The 26,601-nt window shown below is 51.8% G+C and overlaps 1 protein-coding gene across 3 annotated transcripts in view; it reads right to left on the bottom strand.

Annotated features, from left to right (window-relative positions):
• The window catches only part of COL22A1 (collagen type XXII alpha 1 chain), a 225,838-nt gene that overhangs the window by 133,579 nt on the left and 65,658 nt on the right, over positions 1-26,601 (bottom strand). For all 3 annotated transcript variants that reach the window (XM_061438524.1, XM_061438526.1, XM_061438525.1), the window contains exons 9-14: positions 25,409-25,525; positions 22,894-22,938; positions 20,730-20,792; positions 16,429-16,467; positions 1,799-1,852; positions 967-1,020 (exon numbers count right to left, since the gene is read on the bottom strand). In XM_061438524.1, coding sequence (XP_061294508.1) covers positions 967-1,020; positions 1,799-1,852; positions 16,429-16,467; positions 20,730-20,792; positions 22,894-22,938; positions 25,409-25,525 — 372 coding nt within the window. The remainder of the gene's footprint in view (positions 1-966; positions 1,021-1,798; positions 1,853-16,428; positions 16,468-20,729; positions 20,793-22,893; positions 22,939-25,408; positions 25,526-26,601) is intronic.

The following is a 26,601-nucleotide window of genomic DNA, read 5'->3' as shown; positions in this document are numbered from 1 at the left end:
GGTCTCGAGCTCGGGAGCCCCTGCTACCTGGACCAGGAACTGCTGCCGCTTTAAGGCTGTTAAACTGGCCATATTTGTTAAAACCCATTAATAAAAGATTGAGGGCAGGAGGGGAAGGGGGAAGACAGAGGATGAGATGGCTGGATGGCATCAGCGACTCGATGGACATGGGTTTGGGTGAACTCCTGGAGCTGGTGATGGACAGGGAGGCCTGGCGTGCTGCGATCCATGGGCTCACAAAGAGTTAGACACAACTGAGTGACTGAACTGAACTGAACTGAATGTTAAAAAGTGCTTTTTCCTCAGCCAAAGATACCCTAATTTTTGTCACCTACTCTACTGAAACAAAAAAATAACAGTGGTGTGTGCATTTACTGATTTTTGTGGAAAACAAATGAAATTAGAAATAACCTGGAGGGCCACAAACAGAGGCAAAGTTATGTAAATTATGATGCATCCGTATCATGGAACGGTAAGCACTAATTAAGAGAACAGGTGGTATTGATCTGAACTGGGGAGGAAAGACACGGCTCTTGTTAGAAAAGATAAATGGCAGAGAACGGTAGGATTCACTTTCTGTGAGAATTTAGGAAACATCAGGGATGTGAACACATACACATACACACACACACACACACACACACACGAGCAGGCGTGTGGCTGCATGAGAAGCATTTGTAGAGCGTTGAGTGGGCCCATAAAAGTTGGTTTTGCATCAAGATCTGTGCACTAGAAACATCAGAAAGTGAAAGTCGCTCAGTCTGCTCTTTGTGACCCCGTGGACTGTATAGTCCATGGAATTCTCCAGGCGAGAACACTGGAGTGGGGAGCCTTAGCCCTTCTCCAGGGGATCTTCCCAACCCAGGGATCGGACCCAGATCTCCCACATTGCAGGCGGATTCTTTACCGGCTGAGCCACCAGGGAAGCCCAGAAACATCAGAAGAAGAGCTCAGAGCAACACTCACCCGCAGGCCCACCTCCCCGGGCAGCCCCGGCTCGCCCGGTTCTCCTGGCTCCCCCTGCAGCACAGAGAACAGCACAAGGTCACAACCCCGGGGGACTCAGGCCCAGGCCCCGGGGCGTCCTTTCCAGAACTGGATCTCAGCACGGAAACAGCGTCATAACGGCCGGCAAGCCGAGACCTAGGCTCCCCCCAGAGGCGCCTCCGACAAGCAAAGGAGCTGATCTTCACTGCAGGCCTTCATCACTGGAACCCCCAACACGCCCCAGTTCTGCTGGTCCACAGAACCAGGCCGGAGGGAAGAGCGGAGAAAGCACAGCAGCTGGCGTTGATGGTGAGGAGCCACTGAGGACCCAAACCGAGTTCTTGGTGGCGAAGAGGACCTCTTTATCCCGGGTCAAACGGACCCGCCTGAGCTGAGATCACTTCCGCCTGGGGTCCCGGGGTGTGTTCCAACTCAGAGGCCGGGGAGGCAGAGGGGGAGTCAGGTGCCCACTGCAGGCGGGCCGGCTGGACACGTGGGCTATGGGGCCCCCTCCAACTTAAGCTATGAACTGAGGACTTGGGAACTGGGTCCCCTGGCTCCATTCCAAGTTCCAGGCACTGGGACAAGAGCCCAGAACTGCTGGTCAACCAACTGTGAAAACAGCTCCCAGGGGCAGCCAGGTGACGCCCGGTGGCCAGAGCTGCTGGTGTGGTGATAGTTACCAGGCTGACCTCCAGGGACCTGGGACGATCCTGGTACAAAGGTGCCCAGTTGGAGCCTGGCCCTGGCGAAGGCCACCCCCCCCTCAAGGACAGGGGCTCCGATCAGCAGGCCCCCAGAACAGACATACCCGCATGCCTTTGCTGCCGTCTCTTCCTGGGGGACCCGGCAGGCCCAGGGAGCCCTAGGAGGGGAGAGAGAGAAGAGCGGTTAAGACAGGGTGAGGACCGCGCTGGACACAGGCTCTCCGCTGTGGCAGCAGAGGATGCGCCAGACGGGAATCATGGCTGAGATGCTCCTACTCAGAGGGTGGCAACACGCAGATCTGCAGCCGGGATGCCTCCAGGGGAGGGCAAGAAATGCAGGCCGCGGGCCTCTCTCCAGACCCTTGCCTCGGGGGCCACGTTTTAACCAGACCCCTGGGGGGTCTGTATGCGCCTGACGGTGGGAGTGAGACGCCCCAGCCCTGCCTCTCAGTAACTCGCCACGTGGCCGCCCCACTCCGGGCCCCAGTCACACATGCGAGCAGAGCATCAGCCACAGCAGGGTTCTCGACCTGGGTCCCCCAGCACCAGATGGGTCAGTCTTTGCTGGGGGCGGGGAGGCTGCCCTGGGTGATTCAGGGTGTCCTCCAGGGGCCCTGGATGCCGGGTACCACTCCCCGGGTGTGACAACCCAAGCATCCCTGGGAGGAAAAATCACACCAGAAATGCTGGGCTAGGCCAGGTATCAAAAATGCTTCTTAAGCTGGGGCAAACTCCGTTCCAGCAAATCAAGAGGAAGCATGCAACACATGTGCCCATGGAGCAGGTGTGGGGGCCTCCTCATCCCACCCCCATGCTCCCTGGAGGTGCAGCAGGGGGGCAACTCAGGAACAGGGAACCCGAGGACCCCTTATCTCCCATCCAGCTCCCACACCGTCTCCTTCAAATCAAAGGATTCCACCAAGACCTTCATCCCGCTCCCCACTCTCCATCAATTTTCCAAGGACCACAGAGCAAGCCAATGCCTCTTTCTGGGGCTTTTCCATCTGTGAAATGAGGATGTCGGACATTCAGTGAATCAATGAACTGATGAACCTGTAAGTAATATTTAGAAGAAAATGCTACGGGCTAGACCCTGCAGGATGTCTTCTACAAATATTTTCTTACTTAGTTCTTATAATACGCCCGTGAGAGAGGTTTCGTTTTCTCACAGACACATCACACATTTCCAGTTTTACCTAGAAATTAAGATGCACGCATGTATGCACACGTCCACACACACACACACGCACACACACAAATACTTTAAAAATGTTTACAGAGTGCATTCTACGGCCGAACATTCTAAGTTATTCTGTTATTGGAGAGAAAGACAGACAGACAGACATCTCTGGCCCACACCTGCACCTTTCTAGCCATGGGACCCCAAAGGCAGCCACCCTGGAAGGCCATGTGCAGACACCAGCAGGATCACTGGGAGGGTGACCGGCAATTTCAGATATAAAGCTCACACCCCACTGGGCACCCCCATGGCCAGCAAAGGACACCACAGCTCACGTGCGATGTGCATAGTAAACTGCCTGGGTGGCCATTTCCTCGGGACAACTGGGAGCTGATGGGATGCTTGCTAGGGTCAGACTGTCCCCCGCTGTCCACCCCTATAAGGGAAGGGCAGCTGTGGCCGGAGATCCCTCAGCCTCTAATCTCACCGCTGCACTGTGGGGATGAACCCCCTGCCTGCCTGTCCCTCCATCTGACTATTCTGAAACTCAGCTGAGGTTGAACGAGGCGACCAGTCCAGATGCAAGTGATTTCTCTGATATGGAACGGCGACTAGACACCAGCTAGCACTGCTATCATTAGCATTAATGGCAGAACCAACAGCAATACGAACGGGATACTAAAGACAGTATCCCACCAACATTCCCAACCTGTCATGTTCTGAGCTCTCTCCGCTCATCAGTGCACTGAACTCGTCCCCCCAGCACGTCCGTGTTTCATGCTCACGTCACAAGCAGCCCACGAGCACACAAGGACACTGGATTCCTGGTGGCCTCCCAGCGGTTCCATGGCCTGGTAAGGCAGGCTGGGGCAGCGGAAGCCTGGGCACCCAGCCCTGCTCTCCCTCCCCAGGGATCAAGGTCAGCCCCGCTCAGCCTCACCAGCCCCTCTTCCCTGGGGAAGCATCAGAGTTTCCCCAAAGGCCTCTCAGGAGGCAGGCCCCCTGCTCAAGCCAGCATGCTGGGGGTCAGGTACAGTGTGGGCTCAGCTCCCCAGAGCCTTGTCTGTCTCCAAGGCCCACGTTTCATCTGCTCGGAGCTAAAGCAAAAGGCAGTGTGTTTCCAGGTAGCCAGGGCCAGCACACTTAATGCTGCTTCCCTACAACATGAGGGAGAAATTCAAGATTTCCCAAAAGGGAAACATCAAGAAGAATAAGGACAGCCCCCAAGATCAGGCCCCCTGGGGTGGCATGGCGCAGAGCTTGCCCCGGGGGTCAGTTACCCAGTCCTTCACAGGCCAGTCTGTCTCTTCGCGGCTGCAGGTGGGGAAGGGAGGTCTGGGGGGCTCCTGCCGTGGGAATCCAGGGGGCAGGAGCAGCAGGGCACAGAGCTGCCAGGACCGTGTAATAAAGGAAGCCGGGTAGGAGTCCAGAGACAATGCCAGAGGGGACTCGAGAGAGTTCCGGAACCTCTGCTGTGCCCACGGCTGTCGCAGGTCCAGCCCCGTCACTGCTGTCCAGCAAGTGTCTGGGTGAATCTGTCTGATCACAGGACCGGAGCGCCATGAGGTGGGAATCGGGACTCGGTCACATCCGTGTGAACAGTGTCCACCGGGCCCAGAGCCCCACAGGTGTTCCCTGGGCATCCATCCCTTCCTAAGCCCCGTGGGCATGCAAGGGGAGACAAAGGGGAGAGCCGCCTACTTCAGAATTAGCCCTGGGGGTATGAAACCCCAGGGCCAAAGTGCAAATCAGGCTGTTGCAGGAAAACAATGGTTTCAAGAGCCAGTAAGTTACAGCTTCAAATCCTGCTCCGTCACACACTTCAATCCTGACAGAATAGGCCAGGTCAGGGCAGCGCTCTGAGTCTCAGGCTCCACTGGGAAGCAGATGTCATGAACCTCGCTGCAGGATCTGTGCTTCCCACAAATGGGAACAGCTCAGCAAACTGATTTTAGAGAACTGGTATCCCAGAACCAGGGCTTCCCCGGTGGCTCAGTGGTGAAGAATCTGCCTGCAATGCAGGAGACATGGGTTCAATCCCTGGGTGGAGAAGATCCCCTGGAGATGGGAATGGCTACGCATTCCAATATTCTTGCTGGGAAAGTCCCACGGACGGAGGAGCCTGGTGGGCTACAGTCTGTGTCGGACACACCTGAGCACACATGCATCCTAGAGCCAGTCCCTTCTGCTTTGTCTGCAGGGATGGGCTAGCCCTGCAGCCTAAGAAAGTCAGCCTCTGTAGAGATGAACGAGTATTTTCTTCGTCTAAGAAGCTAACATCTTTTTTTTTTTTTTTTGAATCATGGTTGAGATAACCAAGCCAGCACTGGAAATAAGACACGCACTGAGAAACTTCCACTTTCAAGTCATCGTGAGGTCCAGGCATTTCATTTAGATGGGTTCCTGCCCCAGGAGGCTGTGTGCCCAAGAAAAAGTCAACCTGGCCCAGATATTTCATGTTCCAGGGTCACATGATCTTAGCATCACAGAATACCGCCATGTTCGCAGAACACACCTTCCAAAGTCCTTCTCTTGAACTCAGCTGCCTGCAGAATCTGTGAAGAGAGAAGTCAGCGCCCTAAGCTGCTCCCTGACATCCTACCAGCAAAGTCACGCTGCCTCCTGGAGCTTTGGTGTCATCATTTGTAAGATAGAGGTTCGTGCTGCTTGAGATGAGTAAACAAGTGGGGATATAATTGTAGACTATAAAATATTATTGATGTGTCAGTTGCTTATATTCTGTGGAGAACTAAGAACACTTTCTCAGGTCTGTAAGGCGGGTCAATGAGAGGAATGGGAAACAGACCGGAGGCTGGTCTGGAGCAGGAAAGGCTGGCATAGAGGGCTCCTGAAAAGGGAGTTTGGAGCTCAGGATCCACGGCAAAGCACACAAAAAAGGAAAGGGGATGGAGGGAGGGAAGGGAGGAAGAGAAGGGAGGAAGGAAAGAGAGAGAAAGATAAAGATGAGAGACGGGGAGGAGAGGAGAGGACCAGGCTGCGGGGGCAGGTCTGGGTTCATGCGACGCCTCTGCTGACCCTCAGCTGAGCAGAAGCAGCTTCCTTCCCCTCCTGGGTCTCAGTTTCATCACCTGTGAGCAGGGTGATGCAAGGAGGAGCAGCACCTCCAGCCCAAAGTGAGATGCCTTGAGACAATGCTTTAGAAAATGACTTGAACACATGGGAATCTGAAAAGAGCATCAGGTTCTGTTATTTGGAATATAATATCTGGAACCTCCATTCTTTGCCTGTGAAAAGGAAATCACTCAGCTTAAGATGACTATATCCGTATATACAATGGAATACTACTCAGCCATAAAAAATAACAAAATAATGCTACTTGCAACAATGTGGATGAGAGTAGAAGTTATCATATGAAGTGAACTGAGTTAGAAGGAGAAAGGCAAACTCCATACTTATCACTTACATATGGAATCTAACATGACACAAATGGAACTATCTATGGAACAGACTCGGAGAAGGCGATGGCACCCCACCAGTACTCGTGCCTGGAGAATCCCATGGACAGAGGAGCCTGGAAGGCTGCAGTCCACGGGGTCGCGAAGAGTCAGACACGACTGAGCGACTTCACTTTCACTTTTCACTTTCATGCATTGGAGAAGGAAATGGCAACCCACTCCAGTGTCCTTGCCTGGAGAATCCCAGGGACGGGGAGCCCGGTGGGCTGCCGTCTATGGGGTCGCACAGAGTCGGACACAACTGTAGTGACTTAGCAGGAGCAGCAGCATGGAACAGACTCACAGACATGGAGGACAGACTCCTGGTGGCGAAAGGGGAGAGGTGGAGTGGGAGTCTGGGGATAGTAGCTGAAAACTATCACACAGAGAAGGTACAAGCAACAAGGTCCTACTGTCCAGCATAGGAAACTATAGTCAGTATCCTGGGACAAACCATGAAAAAAAGAATATATGTACACACACATACACACACTGAGTCACTTTTCTATACAGAAGAAATTAGCACAACATTGCAAGTGAACTATACATCAATAAAAAATAAACTATAAAAAGAAAATACACTTCGCTTCATCTTCCTGTGTCACAGTCATGATGGAATAGAATTACTAAAACCTGGGTGAAAAACAAACAGGAGGACGAGCGTCGATAGTACACATGAAACGCATCACCAACAACAGCCAGGGCTCAGGGGTGAGGGCTTCCCCGCAGCTCACACTGGCAGCTGTGACTCTAAATCGGGGGCCCTGATTTCAAGTCAAAGCGCTGACCTCACCCCCTCCACACACACACTGCCTGGAGGATCTCGCCAGAAGCCCCAGCGGGTAACGTCTGGCAGGAAATTACCCACCTAGGCCCACTTTCGAGAACCATAGCCCCAAGGATCATATGGTGACTTCACTGGGCGAAATACAAAGAGAAAACAGGAATGTCTCCTGTTCTATTACTTAAATATCAGAGCCTGCCCCCTAAATCCTGACAAAAGCACTGCTTCGCTGTGGAGATGCCCCGTTAGGATTCCTCTTTGCCCCCTGGCTGAGCCTGAGCAGGCTCTTCAGGTGGAACAGAGGGGTCCTCTGCACAGTGATCCTTCAAGCGCGGCTCTGGCCCAGCAGCATCCCTGGGCCTGGTTAGGCAGGCGGATTCTCTGGCCTCACCCCAGGGCCATCCAATCAGACAGATGGGGAGCTGGGCCTGGCCAGCGGGTTCAACAAACCCCCCTGTGGTTCAGGTGCTTGCTCAAGTTTGAGAGCCACTTTTCTGTGGTGTCTGAATATATGAGCACAATCCCTGGCTTGGCCACACAGAGATAGTCACTTGCACCTGGTCACATAGTGAACAGGCCTGAAAACAAGGACAGCAGTATCTACCCCGAAACTAAGTAGCTTGTGCTGGCAGACACTTGTGAGTACAGGGGACTGCTGTTACTCCTGGATGCTCTGCACGTTGTTTTGGATGAAGTGAAGAAAGAGAAAGACACGTTATACCCCTATGTCAGCCCACCTGGGACACACTTTCTAAAAACACCCTCCAGGCTTCCTGAGGCTCCGGGAGTTGCACAAGTCCTCCTGAGGTGGGGCGGGGCGGGGTGGGGACACTGACATTTCCCAGCTGTCGGCCACCCCTGGGGATAAGACCTCATTGCTGCAGAGGATGCAGAAGATGTCATTTGGTGTAAAAAGTGAAAAACTACACTGGCGTGATAGTAATTATACTCAACATTTATGAGTACTTCTTAACAATAGAAGTCATTTATTTTCACTAGTTCACTTCGTCCTTGCTGTAACCCGCGAGGCCGGTAGAATTATAGTCATCAGTTTATAGATGGGGAAAGCAAGGGTTGCAGGGGTTGAGTAACTGACTTCGCCAGGGTTACACAGCTGCTAAGTGGCCAAGCTGGGATCTGAGTCCAGCCAGCTGGTGTCTAGGGTCTGCACCCTTGGCCTCCACTGCCCTCCCAGTCCAGCACTTACCCTTCCAATAAATGCTCTCACCCTCCTGTATGAGGCCCTTGGCCCTGTGACTGGGCCATGAGACTTGGCAAGAGCCTGAGTGTCAGACGGAGCTGGAAAAAGTGCACACTTTACTATTCTGGCTCTGCCTGGGGCTGTGAGAACCCGTGAACTCAAAACTTCCTCAGTGTGTCCTTCAGCACCACGGACAGGGTCAGCAGCACCTTTATTTATTCCAACTCCCAGCAATCTGCCCCCACCTACAAGGCTATTTGAGGGCACGTAGGCAGCTAAACTTACTTCCCCCTAAATCCTTTAATTATGATAAAAATAGAAGGCACTCGACCACAGTTATCCAGCTCGATAACCATGAATAATGCACATTAAGGCACAGGCTAAGAATAGGAGATGGGGGTGCTGATTAAGCCAGTCGTTAACAAAGAGGATGAGACCCAGAGCTGGAGGCAAAGGGTATAAATACATCTCAGAAGTTTCAAAAAAAAAAAAAAAGAAGTTTCACACATATAAACACACACATATAATTTATATTTTATGGCTCAGAGGCTCTATAATGTAGTCATTGCCTAAAATAAGTTCCTCCCCACAAGGGACGTGGGTTTTGAGGGTCAAGAAATCCCAGATAAAGGCATCTCTCTAGGGGCGGGCAGGGAACCAGCATTGGCCAGTGTGGTGTTAACAGTGGGGCATGTAGGGTCAGACACGGCCCCAGCCACCCTCACCCACCGCTCTGTGCCCTCAGGCGTGCCCTAGACTCCTTCAAAGAGTTGCAGAGGCTGGTACTCATAAACTGGACAGCAGGCAGATGAAAGCGGTCAATAAAAGGCTGACATCATGATTCTTTCCACTTCAAGGTACCTCTCGGAGACGATTCCAGACAAAAATCACCAAGCGCTGGCCACTAAATTCACCTTGGCCACCAGTGTTAATTCCCCCAGGCCATCCTCTCAGACAGAATCTGTGACATAAAAGTGGATCCATCATCCCTTGCAAGGGTCCACGTCTCACCTGCACCAGACCCCCGTGATATGCAGAGACAGCTGAGACCTTCTGAGGACCTGACTTGGTCACTAGCTCTGAAAGGAGGTGCTGGGAATAAAATCCATCACATAGCAGAGCCTGCGCTCCACTCCCATCCACCTGGGCAGTCCATCTCCACTTCCGCAAAATCCTCTCATCTCACAATTTCAAAGACCGCCTGCCTTTAAAGACACCAAACAAAGAACCAGATCCGGTGGGAGAAACCAGGTCTTTCATGCTGTGATGGCACAAGGTGGGTCTGTCGTGTTGAGATGAGAGAACAGTCACTGTGAGAGCAGGTCTGACCATCCTCTGGAGTAGGGCCCCAGGCACCCCTGTGATGTTCATGGGAAGGGCTCCCAGCTGGCTCAGATTGCGGGCTAATCAGGACCGTGTGAGTAGCCACACTGCCACCCACCGCTGGCTCTGCCCTGCGAGCTCTGCAGGGGCCACAGTGATTCTCCCTTCTCTCTCTTTGTCACTCACCCCGACCCCATCCTGGCTCCTCCACCCACCCTGACTCTCAGATGTTGACAGCGGGTTAATCCTGCTCTAAAGCTCATGCCCCTCACTGTGCCATCCTTCCCCCGTCTCCAGCCAGTGCCTGGCCCTAGACTGGGTAACTCTTAAACTTCTGAATGAAGCAGAGCTCCTTACAGACTACTTCCTACACCTTCTACAATGAAAAAATCACTGTGTAAGAGCACTGTCCTAAATCTTGGGGGCCTTTTCCACAAGAGAGAGAGAAGGTGATGCCCTCCACCTGAGCTCACTGCCCTCCAATACTCTGGCCACCTGATGGGAAGAACTGGCTCACTGGAAAAGACCCTGACACTGGGAAAGATTGAAGGCAGGAAGAGAAGGGGACGACAGAGGATGAGATGGTTAGATGGCATCGCTGACTCGATGGACATGAGTTTGAGCAAGCTCCAGAAGTTGGTGATGGACAGGGAAGCCTGGTGTGCTGCAGTCCATGGGGTCGCAAAGAGTCAGACACAACTGAGCAACTGAACTGAACTGAAAATTCTATCTCCTATGAGCCAACCAGCCCAAAAAAATTCAGCTGAGTTTCTTCTACTTGCTCGTGTATTATTTTCTGGGGCACCGCACTGTGAAATCCAAGCACAAAATCCATACAAAGTATTATTTATTGCCAGACAGGATTCCTGTGAAAATGCTGAAGAAAGGGCTTTCAGGTTGTTGTTTGGATTTTTTTTTACCCCGTGTACCAAGTGCTGAGTATAGAGTTGCTGACCCAAGCATGGCTTGGAGACACTTTGCCCTGATTCCATCCCATGTCTCCCAAAAGCCGTCACCATCTATAAGTTGTGATCCAGACTCCTGAGGGGAGTTGTAAAGCCTGCTCCCCACCCTGTCCTCGGTTACTCTCCACTCTAGGGAAACTGGGTGTGTGTGGGGGCTGGGTCTTCCCAGCACCAGATCTGGGCTGCTCTCCGCCAGAAGGCCACCCAGGGCAGGTTTTAGAGCTCCGTGAACCCACCACTGTCTCCCACGTACTCAGTACTTTAAGACTGCCTCCTGAAGAAGCACTTGTCACTCTTTCATGGATCTGAGTACTAGTTTCTAGCAGATGAATGAAAGGAAGAATGATGAAAGACAGATTTTTATATGCACCTACCTAAGGACCTAAGGCAGGCACTCTCACAGGCAATGCCAACCTCCTGTAACACAGCCCTAAGGGATGGGCATCAGCGGCCCCACTTTACAGACGATGAGACCGAGGCTCAGAGACACCACCTAAAACTCGCACAGCCACTGCAGAGCTGGTCCAAACCAGGTCTGCCCACTCCCCAAACCTGCTTTCTTTCCAACACCTGAGCCCACATTCGAGCACAAAACGAAGGCTCCTTTACCCTTATTCCGCCATGTGCCAGATTCCCAGGGAAAAGCAGTGCACCCCCAAAGGGCAGAGAGTTCCCCAATATTGAATGAAGCCATGCAGAAGAAAACTGGACCGACACCCTGACTTCCAGACACCAGAGGGCACTGTGGGTCCAGGAAGCGGCCACAATGCAGCCTCTCCTGGTTCTTCCCCTGAAGGGTCTGGTCCCCAGAGCACGAGGGCCCTCGGAATGAAAAGGAGGTTCCCTGGACACCCCACGGTTTGGCCTTGCATTTTTGTTTCTCAATCTTTTTCTCTCCTTGGGGCTCATGAACCACGTCTCCAAGGAAAAAAGACACTGTGCCCAGCTGCAGGAAACCTCACACCAACATCCTCACCACGGTTACTCATTTACTTTGTCAACAGGGAAGGACCAAGGATGGAGGGCCGTGGAAGTCATCGCCCCTCCCTGCTCTCCCTGACTCTCCCCAAACTAGTCCAAACCAGCCCAGAGCAGTGGCTCTACCCTATCATCATCATCACCACCACCATCACCATCGTCATCACTGTCACCAGTGTAACTGTCATCACTTTCACCACCATCATGACCATCATCCTCATCATCATCACCACCACCATGACATCAGCACCACCACCACCATCACATCATCACCATCACCACCATCACATCACCACCATCACATCACCACCATCACATCACCATCATCACCACCACCATCACATAACCAGCACCATCACATCACCACCATCACATCACCATCACCATCATCACCATCACATCACCATCATCACCACCACCATATCACCATCATCACTATCACATCACCACCATCACCACCATCACCACCATCACCATCACAATCACATCACCACCATCACATCACCATCACCATCACATCACCATCACATCACCATCATCACCACCATCACATCACCATCATCACCACCATGACATCACCACTATCACAACCATCACATCACCATCACCACCACCATCACATCACCATCACCATTATCACCATCACATCACCATCACCATTATCACCATCACATCACCACCATCATCACCATCATATCACTGCCATCACATCACTGTCATCACCACCACCATCACATCACCATCACCACCATCATCACATCACCACCACCACATCACCATCATCACCACCATCACATCACCATCACCATCATCACCACCACCACATCACCATCATCACCACCATCACATCACCATCACCATCATCACCACCACCACATCACCATCATCACCACCATCACATCACCATCACATCACCATCACCATCACATCACCACCACCACATCACCATCATCACCACCATCACATCACCATCATCACCACCATCACATCACCATCACCACCATCACATCACCACCATCATCACCATCACATCACCACCATCACATCACTGTCATCACCACCACCATCACATCACCATCATCACCATCACATCACCATCATCACATCACCACCACCACATCACCACCATCACATCACCATCACCATCATCACCACCACCACATCACCATCACCATGACAATCACATCACCACCATCACCACCATCACATCACCACCATCACATCACCATCACCATCATCACCACCACCACATCACCATCACCATGACAATCACATCACCACCATCACCACCATCATCACCATCATCACTACCAACATCACTATCACCACCACCACCATCATCACCAAGACAGAACTGCCAACGATGATGGGATAACAAGAACAGCAATGTCACACATTATGCAGGCAAGGGCAGTGGATGAATCCTCTGAGCAACCTCTCATGGTAGGAGCTATTATTTCTTTTCCTATCTTTTACAGAAAAGGAAACTAAGGCTCAAAGTAGCCCAAGGGGAGACACACAATCAACATGAATTTGAAGCTGAGTCTTTTTGACCACAGAGTCTGGGACCCCTCTACTGGCCCCTGGTCCTGGATGATGGAGGTCCACGTTCCAACCACCCATTCACTTCTTAGACAAGTACGGATTAGTTGCAGATGTCTTCCAGACACTGTGAGGAGGTCTCAAGTCCCTTTTTCTCTATCTCCCCAGTGCCTGAGGTGCAGGCAGATCTTTTCAGGTAGCCCCACAAGCCTGCTTTCCCCTTTCCCTGAGCCTGATTCCATACATATTAAAACACTGAGGGACCAGAACCCCAAGAACCCCGGGGAGAATATGGGGCACAACAGGAACCAGAGAGGATGTTAATTTCCAAAATGAAGGGCAGAAGCAGCCCAGGAACAGAGAGCCACACACCAGTCTTGGGCCAGGAGAGTCAAGGGGCCAAGAGCTCCTGCAGAGCTTCAGGTGTGTGACCCTCAGCCAGTCATCACCTTCTCTGAGCCTCGGTTCACTCAGCTATCGGACAAAGGGGATTCAATCAGCCTCCCAGCTTCCCTTCATGGTAGTACCCATCGGGACTGTTTTCTAGCCATCTTACTAGCAGTGACCTTGGGCAGGCCACTTGACCCCTAAGCTAGCTCTCTCATCTGTGAAACGGGCAGGGCACTGCTTTCCCTGAAGCACCATGTGAACAGTGACACACACAGCATGAGACACAGCTTACAGGGTGCGTGGCCTTCACGGGGCTGATGCACATTGTCACACTGGTTAATTGCATCACCAAAAATTAAAAAAAAACAAAACAGCACAATTCAGAGCAATATGATTTCCAGACACATCGGGCTCCTGTCCATCCAATCTGCTTGGTATTCTGCAACTGCTTTCGAGAGAATATTCAAGCAAAAAAGCCAGTCTGCGAAGCTCTTTCCAAGTGCATGAGTCACCAGTGGCCTTCTCCCTGCCGTGGATTCAGTCATCCCTTTGACTCACCTGGGCCTCCTGCATCCTTGGAGGAGAAGCAGAGGCTCCAAGCTACAGAAGGTGACCCCAGGGACTCAGGCTGGGGGTGGGCTGATGACCAAACCTCAGAACAGCCACCTGCAAGGGCCTTTATGCATCATCACACCCACTCCCTCGTTTCCACTGATGAGGAAGCAGGGACCCAGAGATGGAGGTGACTCACCCCAAATCGCACAGCTCATATGTGGCAGAATCTAAACTCAGACTTTACTAAAAATGTCCAACTGCAAGAGAGTGTCAATCGAGGACAGAGCCAGGCATGCCAGAGCCTCTTCTGCCAGCGCCACGTGTGTGAGGAGGTGCCCCCGTGGGGCTCTGACAGAGCAGCTTCAGCTTTGAGGGTGGTGCTGCAGCCTGGACTCCAGGGCACCAGGGACGTGCCTCCAGGCATCGGGAGGAGGCTGCCTAACCTGAGCTCAACCAGAATGCACGGGGCAGAGATGCAGCTGCTCCTCCGAGGAGAAGGGGCGACTGTCAGTTTCTCCTGGCGACATCTACACATGAGAAGGGCAGCACGTCACTCAGAGCTCAGGCTGGACCAGGACCCAGGCTGAGCCCCGACTTCAAGAGGGCTCCGGCAGCCCCAGTCCTGAGCCCGAGGAGCATCTGGGTGTCCTGTTAATAGCCTGTGCTCTGGCTCTGGGCCCTCAGGAACCAGCACGCTGGCAGTTATCAAACCAAGTTCCAGCTGCGATGCTTTGAGCCTACACAGGAACCGTGGAAGGTGGTCCGTCAGCCCTGCTTCAGGCATCGGGAGACTAGACTCTGACAGCAGGGCTGAGAGCAGCACCAGCCACCCAGGTCTGCAGGTGCAGAGCTCGCGTTATGCTGTCTGCTCATGCCCTCTCTCCAACGGCTTTGCATTCTTGTGCACCAGTTACTATGTGTGTGAGCATGTGCCTGAGCTTCTAATACAGGTAAACAAAGAGAAGTTCATTGTGGAATCAACGAAGACACAAAGGAATATAAGGGGCAAAATAAAGACCCTCACAGCCTGGCCACCCAGACAACCAGAGGTCAACAATGGGGATTTGCTTCCAGAATTCATCTGTCTCTCTTCCACACACGCACATGCCCACACACAATGAATGAGTCACACTGCATAGATATTTTGCAATGTGTTTTAAAAATTAACAAAATATTACCTTCATTTTCTGGGTCGTTAATTATCCTTCTAAATGTGACTATGTGTCCATAAGTGTTATTGCGTTATGGAGCTGTGCCGTTGTGTTATGGAACTGCACAACGACGACTCATTCTACAGTGCTGTAGCTGCCGACAGAGCGACAGTTCTTTCCAGACTGGCTTATAGATTTCGCTGAAGGAAACGTGTGGCTATGTACTTGTGCACAACCTCCATTTATCTCCTCAGAGTAAATCTCTAGACCTGAACGAACTAAATAAAAGGTACTCTACAGAGAAAATGGGCTGGGTATGTGAGAGCTCTGTTTCCATAGTAACTTGACAGAGCGGCACCTGCTTTACATCATAAACCCTATGCAAGAGGTTGATGTGAGCCCCCCAGGGTCCAGTGGTCTGCATCCTGAGTCTGAAAGTGCCCAGACTCTGACAAAATGATCAACATGAATGTATGTTGCAAAGTCTTGTGGCTGTTCTCCTGAGAAAAGGGAGATGTAGCTTTGATCACTGGTGTGAGTAGAAGATGGCATTTTAGTGACTATTTTATTGCTTCTTCTAGGTGGACACTGTAAGAAAGTGATCCCCTCTTTCCCAGGATCTGTCGAGTGTGTGCATCATCGCCACGATGGATGAAGGTCAGAAAAGGTGCAGCATTCGTAGCTGGGGAGCACGTCACAGGCCTCCGTCCCTCCATCTGTCCTGCTGCTGCCGCCTGCCACTCTGTCCCTCCTCATCTTCCTTTTGTGCTTCTGCAACAATCTCCTGGCAATTCCCCAAGCTCCTCTGGTCTCCCCCCTCCTACCGGTACCTGCTATTCGAACTTTCTCAGCACGTCTGATCAAGCACAGACCATCCTTCCCATCACTGCAAACAAGCCTGGACAGGTTTTGATACTGAACGCCCAGCGTGCTGGTCCTCAAACCACATCTGCAGCTCTGTATCCCACTTACCAGGAGCCCCATGAAGTGCCCTGTGCTCTTAGGCACTGCAGAGCATCCAGGACCTAGACAAGCCTTTCCCTCCTCGCACTTAACACTGAGGCACTCAGCCGGGAGACCTCTTCCCTCCCACCCAATTCTTACCAGCAGCAACACGGCACACACACCTCTCCTGAACCCAAGGCCCTCATCCTGGTCCTGAGCCACCTCCATGGCCCCTGGAGGAGTGAGACAACGGGGAGGTGCTTACCTTTTCACCCTTTTCTCCTTGCACAAAAGGTCCTCCGCCCTGGAAGGGGAAAGCAAAAGACAGGTTTGCTGCAGACCATCTCCATGGCACGGCACCACACGTGCCTGGGATTCGAACGGCTGGCTGCTTTTTCACAAGCTCTGCCAGAGAACCTCTAAAAGTCGTCTATCATTCACTGAGTGTTGATTATCAACATTTTTATTTCATTTTCCCAATGACTCAGCATGACAGAAGTATTCTTTTTTCCACATCAGCTTTTGAAAGATGTAATCTGTTGTTGTTTAGTCGCTAAGTCACATCCAGCTCTTTGTGACCCCCATGGACTATAACCCACAAGGCTCCTCTGTCCATGGGATTCTCCAGACAAGAATAGTGGAGTGGGTTTCCATTTCCTCCTCCAGGGGATCTTCCTGACCCAGAGATTGAACCTGAGTCTCCTGCACTGGCAGGCAGATTCTTTACCACTGAGCCACCAGGGAAGCCCAAGATACAATCTACACAGCACATAATTCAGCTATTTACATTCAACTTAGTACATTTATAGACTTGTGCAACATCACCACAGTCAATTCTGGAGTCTCATCGCCCCCCAAAGAACCCCATACCCATGGTTGTCGCTCCCCTTTTCCCTCACCCTCTGCTCTGGGCAACAATCAGTCTCCTTCCTGTCTCTGTAGGGTTGCCTATTCTAGATATTTTATATAAATGGAATCATACAATATGTGGGCTTTTATGACTGGCTTCATAGCCAGTGTTTCCTTAGCGAAGTGTTTCCAAGGTTCACCCTCCTTATGGCCTGTATCAAACCTCATTCTATTGCAGAACAATATGACGTTGCATGGCTAAGACACATTTCATTTATCCGTTCATCAGGTAGTGAACACTTGGCTTGTTTCTGCTGTCTGGTTATGATGAATAACGCCGCTATGAAAATCCATGGGCAAATTTTCATACAAACACGTGTTTTCATTTCTCTTGGCTGTATACCTAGGAGTGGAACTGCTGGGTCTTGCGGTAATTCTGTGCTTAACCCTTGAATGAGCGCCGGATGGTTCTTCAAAGCAGCTGCAGCGTATCGGAGGGCTCCACGCCTCCACACTCCTCGCTGTGCACCCGTCCCTGTGCGTGGGGCTCCACGCCTCCACACTCCTCGCTGTGCGCCTGTTACTGCGAGTGGAGCGCCGACATCTCTAATCCTTGGTGACGACTTGTTTATCTCTCACTTCAATTCTCAGTACTGACTTCACGTATTTAGGGGTTCTGTTCTTAGGCGCACATATGTTGATAACTGTTGCATATTTTTGAAGGATCAACATTTTTATCGTGATAAAATGCTCCTCTTTGTTTCTATTAACTTTTTAAAGCCTACTCTCTCTGGTATGGCTACAGTCACTCCAATTTTAATGTTTTCAACTTGTAGAATGTGTATTGGACACATTTTCAGCCTATTTATATATTTGAATCTAAAGTTTGTCTCCTCTAGACAGAACACGCTGGATCTTGCTTTTATGTCCAGTCTGAAAATCTCTGCTTTTTTAATTAGTTTGTATAATCCATTTACAGGCAATGCTGGTTTTGATATAGGCAGATTTACATATGCCATCTAACTTTCTGGTTTCTATGCCTCCTGACTTTCTTCCTTTTTTTCGTTCTTTATTACTCTTTCCTTTACTACATGAGTACGTTTTTACTGCAATATTTTAACCTCTTTAAGGATATTGTCACTGTATACTTTTAAATTATTTTTCTTGGAGATTGTTTGAAGTTTCCCATATATGTCTTAACTTTTCAGGATCAACCTCAGACTTACACTAACTCACTTCCATTGAGGTTGAGAGACATACTGCTGTGTGACCTATTCCATCTCCCCCCTTTTGAGCTACTGTTGTGACAAATATTTAAGTACCCAGTGATACACTGCCATAATTATTACTTTGAAGTTGTCATCCCCCTACATTCTGACCTCAATTATTTTTGGTGATGAGTCAGCTGATGATGTTATTGGGGTTTCCTTCCACATCGTGACTCATTTTTCTTCTGCTGCTTTCCCATTTTTTGTTTTGTCTTTTAGCATTTTTTATTGATATTATTTTCTTGGGCTCCAAAATCACTGTAGATGGTAACAGCAGTCATGAAATTGAAAGATGCTTGATCTTTGGAAGACTCCTAGACAGCATATTAAAAAGCAGAGACATCACTTTGCCAACAAAGGTCCATATAGTCAAAGCTATGGCTTTTCCAGTAGTCATGTATGGATGTGAGAGTTGGACCATAAAGAGGGCTGAGCACTGAATAACTGATGCTTTTGAATTATGGTTCTTGAGTAGACTCTTGAGAGTCCCTTGGATTGCAAGATCAAAGCAGTCAATCCTGAAGGAAATCAACCCTGAACATTCATGAATGACTGATGCTGAAGTTGAAGCTCCAATACTTTGGTCACCTGATGTGAAGAGCTGACTCATTGGAAAAGACCCTGATGCTGGGAAAGATTCTGGGCAGAAGGAGAAGGGGACGACAGAGAATGAGATGGTTGGATGGCATCACCAACTCAATGGACATGAGTTTGAGCAAACTCTGAGAGACGGTGAAGGACAGGAAGGCCTGGCGTGCTCCAGTTCATTTGGTTGCAAAGAGCTGGACACGACTTAGTAACTGAACAACAAATTGATATTATGATGTTTCTAAGGATGGATCTCCTTTTGCATTTCTTGATTGGAGTTCCTGAGGCTTTCCGAGTGTGTAGGTGACTATGCTTAATCAAGTTGAGGATGTCTTTAGACATGATTTCCCTGATTACTTTTTATTCTCCTCTCCTGGTAACCATATTATGTGCCCACTGATTGACTTCACGGGCCCCCACATTTCTCTGAGGCTCTTCATTTCTATTCATTATTTTTTTCTCTCTGATCTTCAGTTTAAGTAATCTCCACTGATTTATTTTCAAGAATTCTGGCTCTTTCTTCAGCCAGTTCAAATCTGTTATACTTCTTTATATTCTGTATTTGATGAGATATTGTCACAACACTCTCCTCCATTTCCTTCAGAAGTTTCCTTTAGCTCTTTGGATATGATTTAGTGCCTGCTTTGCAGGCTTTGTCTGTTAAATCTGACATCTGAGACCTCTCGCTGGCTGTTTCTGCTTTTTTTCCCCGTGTATGAGTAAGATGGGTGTTTCACTAGCCCCCATCTTTTAACACCGATCTGAAGGTTAAGTGAGAAAGAGTACTGTCAAACAGTACTCAGGTAAACAGAGCCAGGTACACAATGCACACTGTGACACCAGCAGGTCTTCCTGCTTCCGTGTTGCTCTGCACAGAGCAGGTGCTTCCCACCCCTACAGGAGGCAGGCATACACGGTGTGGGTGAAAGGCGGAACTCAGCAGGTGAGCACAGGACTCAGACTAACACAGGTTCAAATCTCGCCTCTGACACATGTAGGCTCCATGATAACAAGCATATCATACAAGTCTGAAAATCCTGTATCCTTCACATCAGAGAAGTGACAAGACTATGTTCTGGGGTGGGATGAACTGGGAGACTGAGATTGGCATATGTACGCTATTGATAGTATGTCTAAAATAGATAACCAGTGAGAACCTACTGTATGGCACAAGGAACTCATTCAATGCTCTTTGGTCACCCAAGTGGGAAGGAACTCCAAAAAAGAAGGGACGTGCATGGCTGATTTGCTCTGCTGTACACCAGAAACCAACACAACACTGTAAACCAACCATACTCCAATAAGAATTTAAAATAAGCGCTTCTAAGAAGTAAGGAGGGAACCCACATGGAGCACTGGTGAAGAAGGGCAGGCGGTACAGTTACAATTACGAGCTCTCAGATGATGATGTGAGGGGTGCTATCTGCCAGGCTAACTCGTCTAGGAGAGTGACTCTGTCTCATCTGTCTTGTCTTCAGGGAACCCCCTGAGCACAGAACCTAAAAGGAACTGGCTATACCCACTCTCATTCACTGACCACTTACCACGGCCCAGGCATTTCATAGACAAAGCTGTTACTTTCTTTACTTTGCTAGTGGAGTAAGATGAGATTTTCAGAGGTTAAGAGACTAACCTCACAGTCACCCAGCTAATGAAGACTGGAGCCAAGGCCAATGGCTGGGGTCCACCTACTCTGAATCTGTGCCATTGATGCTAGGAGATGCAGCGCCCATCTGGAGCACAGGATTCTGGGGGTTGGGGGTGGGGTGGTGTGGGGTGAGGCCAGAGTGGCGGGGAGGCACCCCCATGCCCGTGGAGAGGGGTCCCCCACACTAGCCATGGTGGAGAGGCCTTCACTCACCGTATCTCCTTTCTCTCCCTTGGGTCCAGGAGCGCCTGCTGGCCCAGTGGCTCCCATGTCTCCCTGAGGGGCGGAAACCAGAGACAGCAGTGGGTCAGTTCCTCCGGTCGGGCAAGGCTCCCTGACACCGGCTGCCCACAGCCCACCTTGCCCCCATTTCCTGGAACCGACTGGTTTTATCACTGCCAACTGCACCATGAGGCCAGGCTTCCCGCCCCCGGAGAGGGGAGAAGCATCTGAATAACTTCCCCAACCTCCTAATTCCAGGAGCCCAGGGCAGCTTGAGACAGCGAGTGGATGAAAGCCTCGCACGCTGGTTGCTGGGAGCAGGAATGGGAGATTCCATGCATCCTACCGGACCCAGCTCAGGCAGGGGCCCCAGGCATCCTGGAGCCCCCCAGGCAGCTTCAGGGCTCCCCTCTGGCCCCGCTCCCCCACCCACTCTCCCATCTCCCAGTCATGCCTCTTCCTGCTGCCTCTGAGTCCTGGGGACCTGGCTCCCTGTCACCCATAGGCACATCCTTGCATCCAGAGAGGTTCTGGGCACCTGGGTCCACCAGGCCACACCTGTGGACATGACCTGAGTGACCTCTAGGTGAACGGAGCCAAGGGACTCACAAGTGTTCACGCAGCCTCCTAACCATGGATGGGCTGGGACACAGATGAAGGGCCAGGACAGCTGACCAGCTACAGGGCAGCCAGGCTCCCCTGCAGGCCGTGGGGCCTCTTCTCTCCTTGGAATCCCTCCCTCGCACCTAGCTTCTCTCCCAGGGCCGGGGGGTGGGCTCTGCCGCCCCACAGCCCGGATCTGTTCCACCACAGCCCCAGTACGGTTGCTCTGTGAACAGTCGCTGCTTCAGACAAACATTTTCTACTTAGAGGCTCACACCCCCAGACGGCTCTGCTCCTTTCTTTCATCTGACAGCCAAGAAGTCAAGGTTAGAGCCTGGGGATACCTGAGCAGAAACCCCCACTCTCCTCTTTGCAGAGAACACCGGGCACCCTGGATCTCAGAGCTGCTTGTGTGTGTGTGTGTGTGTGTGTGTGTGTGTGCGCTCGCACGTGCATGCACGCCCATGTGTGTCTTGTGTATCTGTGTGTGTGTGTGAGTGCACGCCCATGTGTGGTGTCTGTGTGTGTGAGTGCACACCCATGTGTGTCTGTGTGTGTGTCTGAGTGCACGCCCATGCGTGTCTGTGTGTGTCCTCTCCATCCTAGCAGACTCGGGGCAGAGGGGAGCAGGGTGACAGGAGGGGAGATGAAGGAGATACCCACAGAGGAAGGAAGAAGGGAAAAGACAAAAAGGGACCTTAGCAGGCACTCCACGGTGGTTCGCTGAACTTGAACATCATCCATGCAGGTGAGGGATGGGGAGAGGGAACGAAAGGGGGAGGGGGAGGGGAGAGTGAATTAGGGAGGAGCGAAGGGAGGCATCCCTGTGTCTCCACCCTTACACTCAGCCCCTCTTTCTGACACCAGACCAGGTGATGGTCACTGGGGCACGCTGACCTCTGCCCTCAGCCACTGTATGACCCACCCCCAGGGGCAATCCACATCTTTCTGGGTCTCAGCTTTCTGAGACCAAAACCATGATGGGAGATGACAGCCCCGTCCCACCCCATAAATGCTGTAAACCTGGGCAGTGGTGGAGACAGAAGAGGCTGGGCCCTGAATGAGGAAGGGGGAGGCCCCGGGGAGACACCTGGCTTTGAGCAATTGGTGAGCTTGGAAAATGAGCACAAAAATAATTCCAACCAATTTAAATAAACAGATCGCAGGTGCTAAACAGACTGTTTAAAGCCCAACCCCCAAAGTTTCTGGACTATAGAGGCCTGAAAGGATGGATGAGGGTTAGCTGACCACAGAGAACTGAGGCTGCTGGAACAAACAGGATCTGAGCCTGGGTGTGTGAGTTCCACCTCCTTCTAGCTCACACTGTCAAGCTGAGAAATGAACCTTCTGAGCTGCGAAGAGACTCAAAGGTTCCGAACTTCATGGCACTTGCTCTGTTCTTCCATCTCAACAAGCTCAGAAGAAAAACCCCACAGGACAGTAAACTAACACACCACTGTTTTGGTTATTTTTTCTTTCTTTCTTTCTTACAAAAAGAGCAAATCAAAAGATCCTCGGGCTCAAAGGACTCGTCTGCAGCTCCAGTACTGACCTTTGGGCCGGGGAGTCCCACGGGGCCATCGAAGCCCTTCTCACCCTGAAGGAAGAAAGACAAAAGAAACAAGTAAGGCTCTGTCTTAATTTCCCCCTTCTCTCTTCACTGGCGGGTGATCCCTGGCACAGGCTCGTAAGCCAGTCTCTTAGAAAGCCATGTGCTGATCAGTAAGCTGGACAGAGTTCACGGCAGCTGAGAGCTCCTGATTGCAAACTGCCAACCTGCATGGGGAGCTGGGACCTGGCCTCCAAATACAGCTACTGGTGGAGAGATCATCCATCAATCGACAGATGCCAGCCTCAAACTCTGGGGAGCATCACCCAATAATCCATTCCATCCATCGCTTCATACGCTGCCTGGATCCCACCTTCCCATCACCTCAATCATTTAATACAGTGGCTGAAAATACACACATGAAATGATTCAGTCTTTGCCATCTGGAATTTATGAGCTTATGGAAGTAGAGACAAACAGAGTCTTCATCCAGGATGATAACTGCCATGGTAGATGGAAGAAGAGGGAGAGAAAAAGGCCATAATGTCATGCAAATAGCAGGTGCTGAAGGAATAATTACAGACAGATGTGATAATGAAAGGAAGAATACAAACAGGGAGGGAGCCTAAAGGAGGGGAAGGGAGGAGCAGGGAAGGGGAGGACAGGAGGAAGGAAGGAGGAAAATCAGACAATAATACGATGAGAAAAGGATTTTCTGAGGATGTCTTGAAAGAAGAGCAGGCATTAGCCAGATAAAAAGGCCAGAGGGGGAAAAGGTGTTCTAGGCAGAAGAACCTTCGCATGCAAACTGCAGAAGGCAAGGAGGATCTCGCCCCCTCCATGGAACAGGACGCTCCTGCCTGCCTGGAGACTGGGAGGGGAACGTGGAGTGAAATGAGGCAAGAAGGGCAACTGGGAGCCACGAGGGGCCGCACAGAGCAGGGACAGCTGGGGGAGGGGATCCAGAGGCCAAGCCGAGGAGGTCAGTGGCCATCCAGCGGGTGTCTGTGAGCTGGGGACGGGGAAGGTGGGTGCTAAGAGGGGACAGAAGCCTGCTTGACCCCAGACTTCCCTGCAGGGGTCCCCGCCAGGGAAAGGCCCCGGGGAAATCCTGACCTGGGCAGCCCCACTGGCCACCCTCCCTGGCACAGTCCGCGTGCCGGTGCGCCAAACCTCACATTGTTGCAGTTACCCTTCTCATTTGGGGTTTTTAACGGAAAACAAAGACTCCAAAAGGATTTGGGTTTGGATGGTTGCTTTTGTTATGACATTGATGAGTGAGAATATGATCAGCATGTTGTCCGTGGCCTGAAGCCCTGAGCGTGCCCAAGGCGCCATGGAGGAGGAGGAGCCCTGCCCGGCACCCTGTGGGCACCCACTCGGACTCCCTCCCCGGCTTCTCCCAATCAGAACCCAGAACCAGGCCAGAGGTGCCTCACTTCACCAACTCCTCAGGAAAGCTTCAGCTTGGAGCAAGACTGGGCTGGCTCCTCGAGGTCTTCCAACAGGTAGGGCCATGGTCTGACCACCCCACCTGACTGAGAGCTCCTGAGGGGCCCTCTGGGAGGAAAAAGAAAAGACAGAGTGATGGAGAACAGAGGAGAGGGAAGGCGGTAGGGAGGAGAGGCTGCCACGACGGGCAGGCTTAATGAAACACATCTGTTGGGAAATTCTTAAAGTGTGTTTATTCCAGGTAACCTCAATCACCACTTTGTATGCTGGCCTGTCTCCCAAGACCCCTGCAAAGTCGGGGGGCACCTGCTGCGTGCCAGTCCCGAGCTGGGAGGGGTAGACAGAGCGATGACTATGCTGAACACTGGAGATGGAGGGCCCTGGAGCCACCCAGGGCAGAGCCTAAAGCAGAGCCTCGTGGAGACCAACTCCAATTTGTCATCCTGGTGTTACTTGTTTGTTCTGCTCCAACAGTGGAATTTTTTTTCTTATTAAGAAGGCCGCTGGTCTACAGGAAAACAACAGATGATGGCCCCAGGCATCCAAGGAGACATTTCATCCAGACAAACAGGAGGTGGTGGTGCTAGTCTGAAATGCACTGGGTTTTAAAACAAGAGGTGCTAAACTCTATTCCTATATACGTTCAGATTCCACACCATGGCCAACAGAATGCAGACGGATGGCGGTGGACCCCACAGAGCCACCTGAACCCTCTGCCGCTGCCCTGCTGACACTTATTCTCAAAGCAAATCTGGCTGTTTAGTTGCACAGGAGTGAAGAGGACACCAGGAGGCAGAGAAACTTTGGGAAGACATCATTAACGTCAGGAAAATGTTCATCCCAGTGGGGTCTGAGGGGCTCCCCTCCCAAGGCCCACAGAGATCCGGAAGAAGTCCCAGGAGCAAGGATGGTCCCCAGACCCCAGAGCTACCTGGAGCCCGGGGTCATCCTGCCCTGGCAGCCCATGTGCATGATGGGAAATTCCCAGCTCCACCGCTAGTTCTGTGAGCTCTGGGCCCACTGAGCTCTGGGGCCCCAGGCCTGCGGATAAGGGTGGACTGTGTACCTTTTCTCCAGGTGGGCAGGAGCAGTTGATGGTCTTCAAAAACCCAATTTGCTCACTGCCGGAGGTGGGAGGCGGCTGGGGCGGCGGGGAGGGTTCCGTCAGCACGGTCACCTGACACTGGGAGGAAAGCAGAGCGGTCAGAACCTGGCTTTTTGTCCAGCACCCTGGAGCACTTCCCTGTCCAGGCAAAGGGGAGCCAGGAACCCTGAGGAGGCCGGAGCCTGAGCAGGACAGGCAAGTATCTGACTATAGGTCCTGGCACTCCGAGACCTCGGAGTCAGATGGGCATGGAGTCAGGCTCATCTGGAGTCAAATGAGACAACGGGTCTCGGCCCCTCCACTGGCCTCTCAGCAGCCTGAGGGAACCACTTAACACCTCTGAGCCTCAGTGTTAACCTCCACAAAATGGGGACAAGGGCGTTTCCATCATAATGCGGTGAGAAGGGTTTAGTGGGACTGAAGTATCGAGCTGGACACCAGAAGCCAGGCACGTGCCAGATGACTTATTTCTTCCCTTCCCTCCCTTCTTTCCTACTTCCCTTCCCCTTCACTGCCTCGCTCGTTCTTTCCCTTTGTTCTCTCCTAATTTAATCTGTCCTCCTCCTTTCTCTCCCTCTCCTCTCTCAACAGCCAGGCTCATCTGACTCTGCAGCCCCACCTCTGACAACGACCACCTCTGGGTGCATGTGCCCAACGGTCGTCCTGAGACAGGACACACTGACAGGGTGCTCACTGTACTTAGGATCTGGGCCGCCCAAGCACAGTATGGGGATTTTAGCCTTTAGCCCTGGAAGGCAGGACTACTGAAGCATCCTTGGGGTGGGTCCTCGGTAAAGAGAGTGGAGAGGAGGCACCTTGGCAGAGGCGGAGGTGGGGAGGGCCCAGGACAGGCAGAACCGCACGGAGGGTCCAGGCACACCAGGCAGTCTGGTCCGGCCCGCTGTTCCCGACCCCGAGCTGCCTCCCCGGTCTTGCTGATGAGCCCTGAGCACTGACAGCACCAAGGCCATTCTCTCCTGGGGACAGGTGGCCAGCCTCTGCCCCTCATCACCCAGAGCTGGGCCCCTGGGACTGCTGACTGAGGCCAGAGGGACCTGCTCCCCCAACCCACACCCCACCCGACCCGGAACTGGAGCCCCTGGTGATGACCACCAGGCTCCCTCCGAGCCCGCACTCTGATGGCGGGTGTCCTG

Source organism: Bos javanicus, chromosome 14, assembly GCF_032452875.1.
Source record: "Bos javanicus breed banteng chromosome 14, ARS-OSU_banteng_1.0, whole genome shotgun sequence".
NCBI classification, from domain to species: domain Eukaryota; kingdom Metazoa; phylum Chordata; class Mammalia; order Artiodactyla; family Bovidae; genus Bos; species Bos javanicus.
This window is presented reverse-complemented; position numbering and strand designations above follow the sequence as displayed.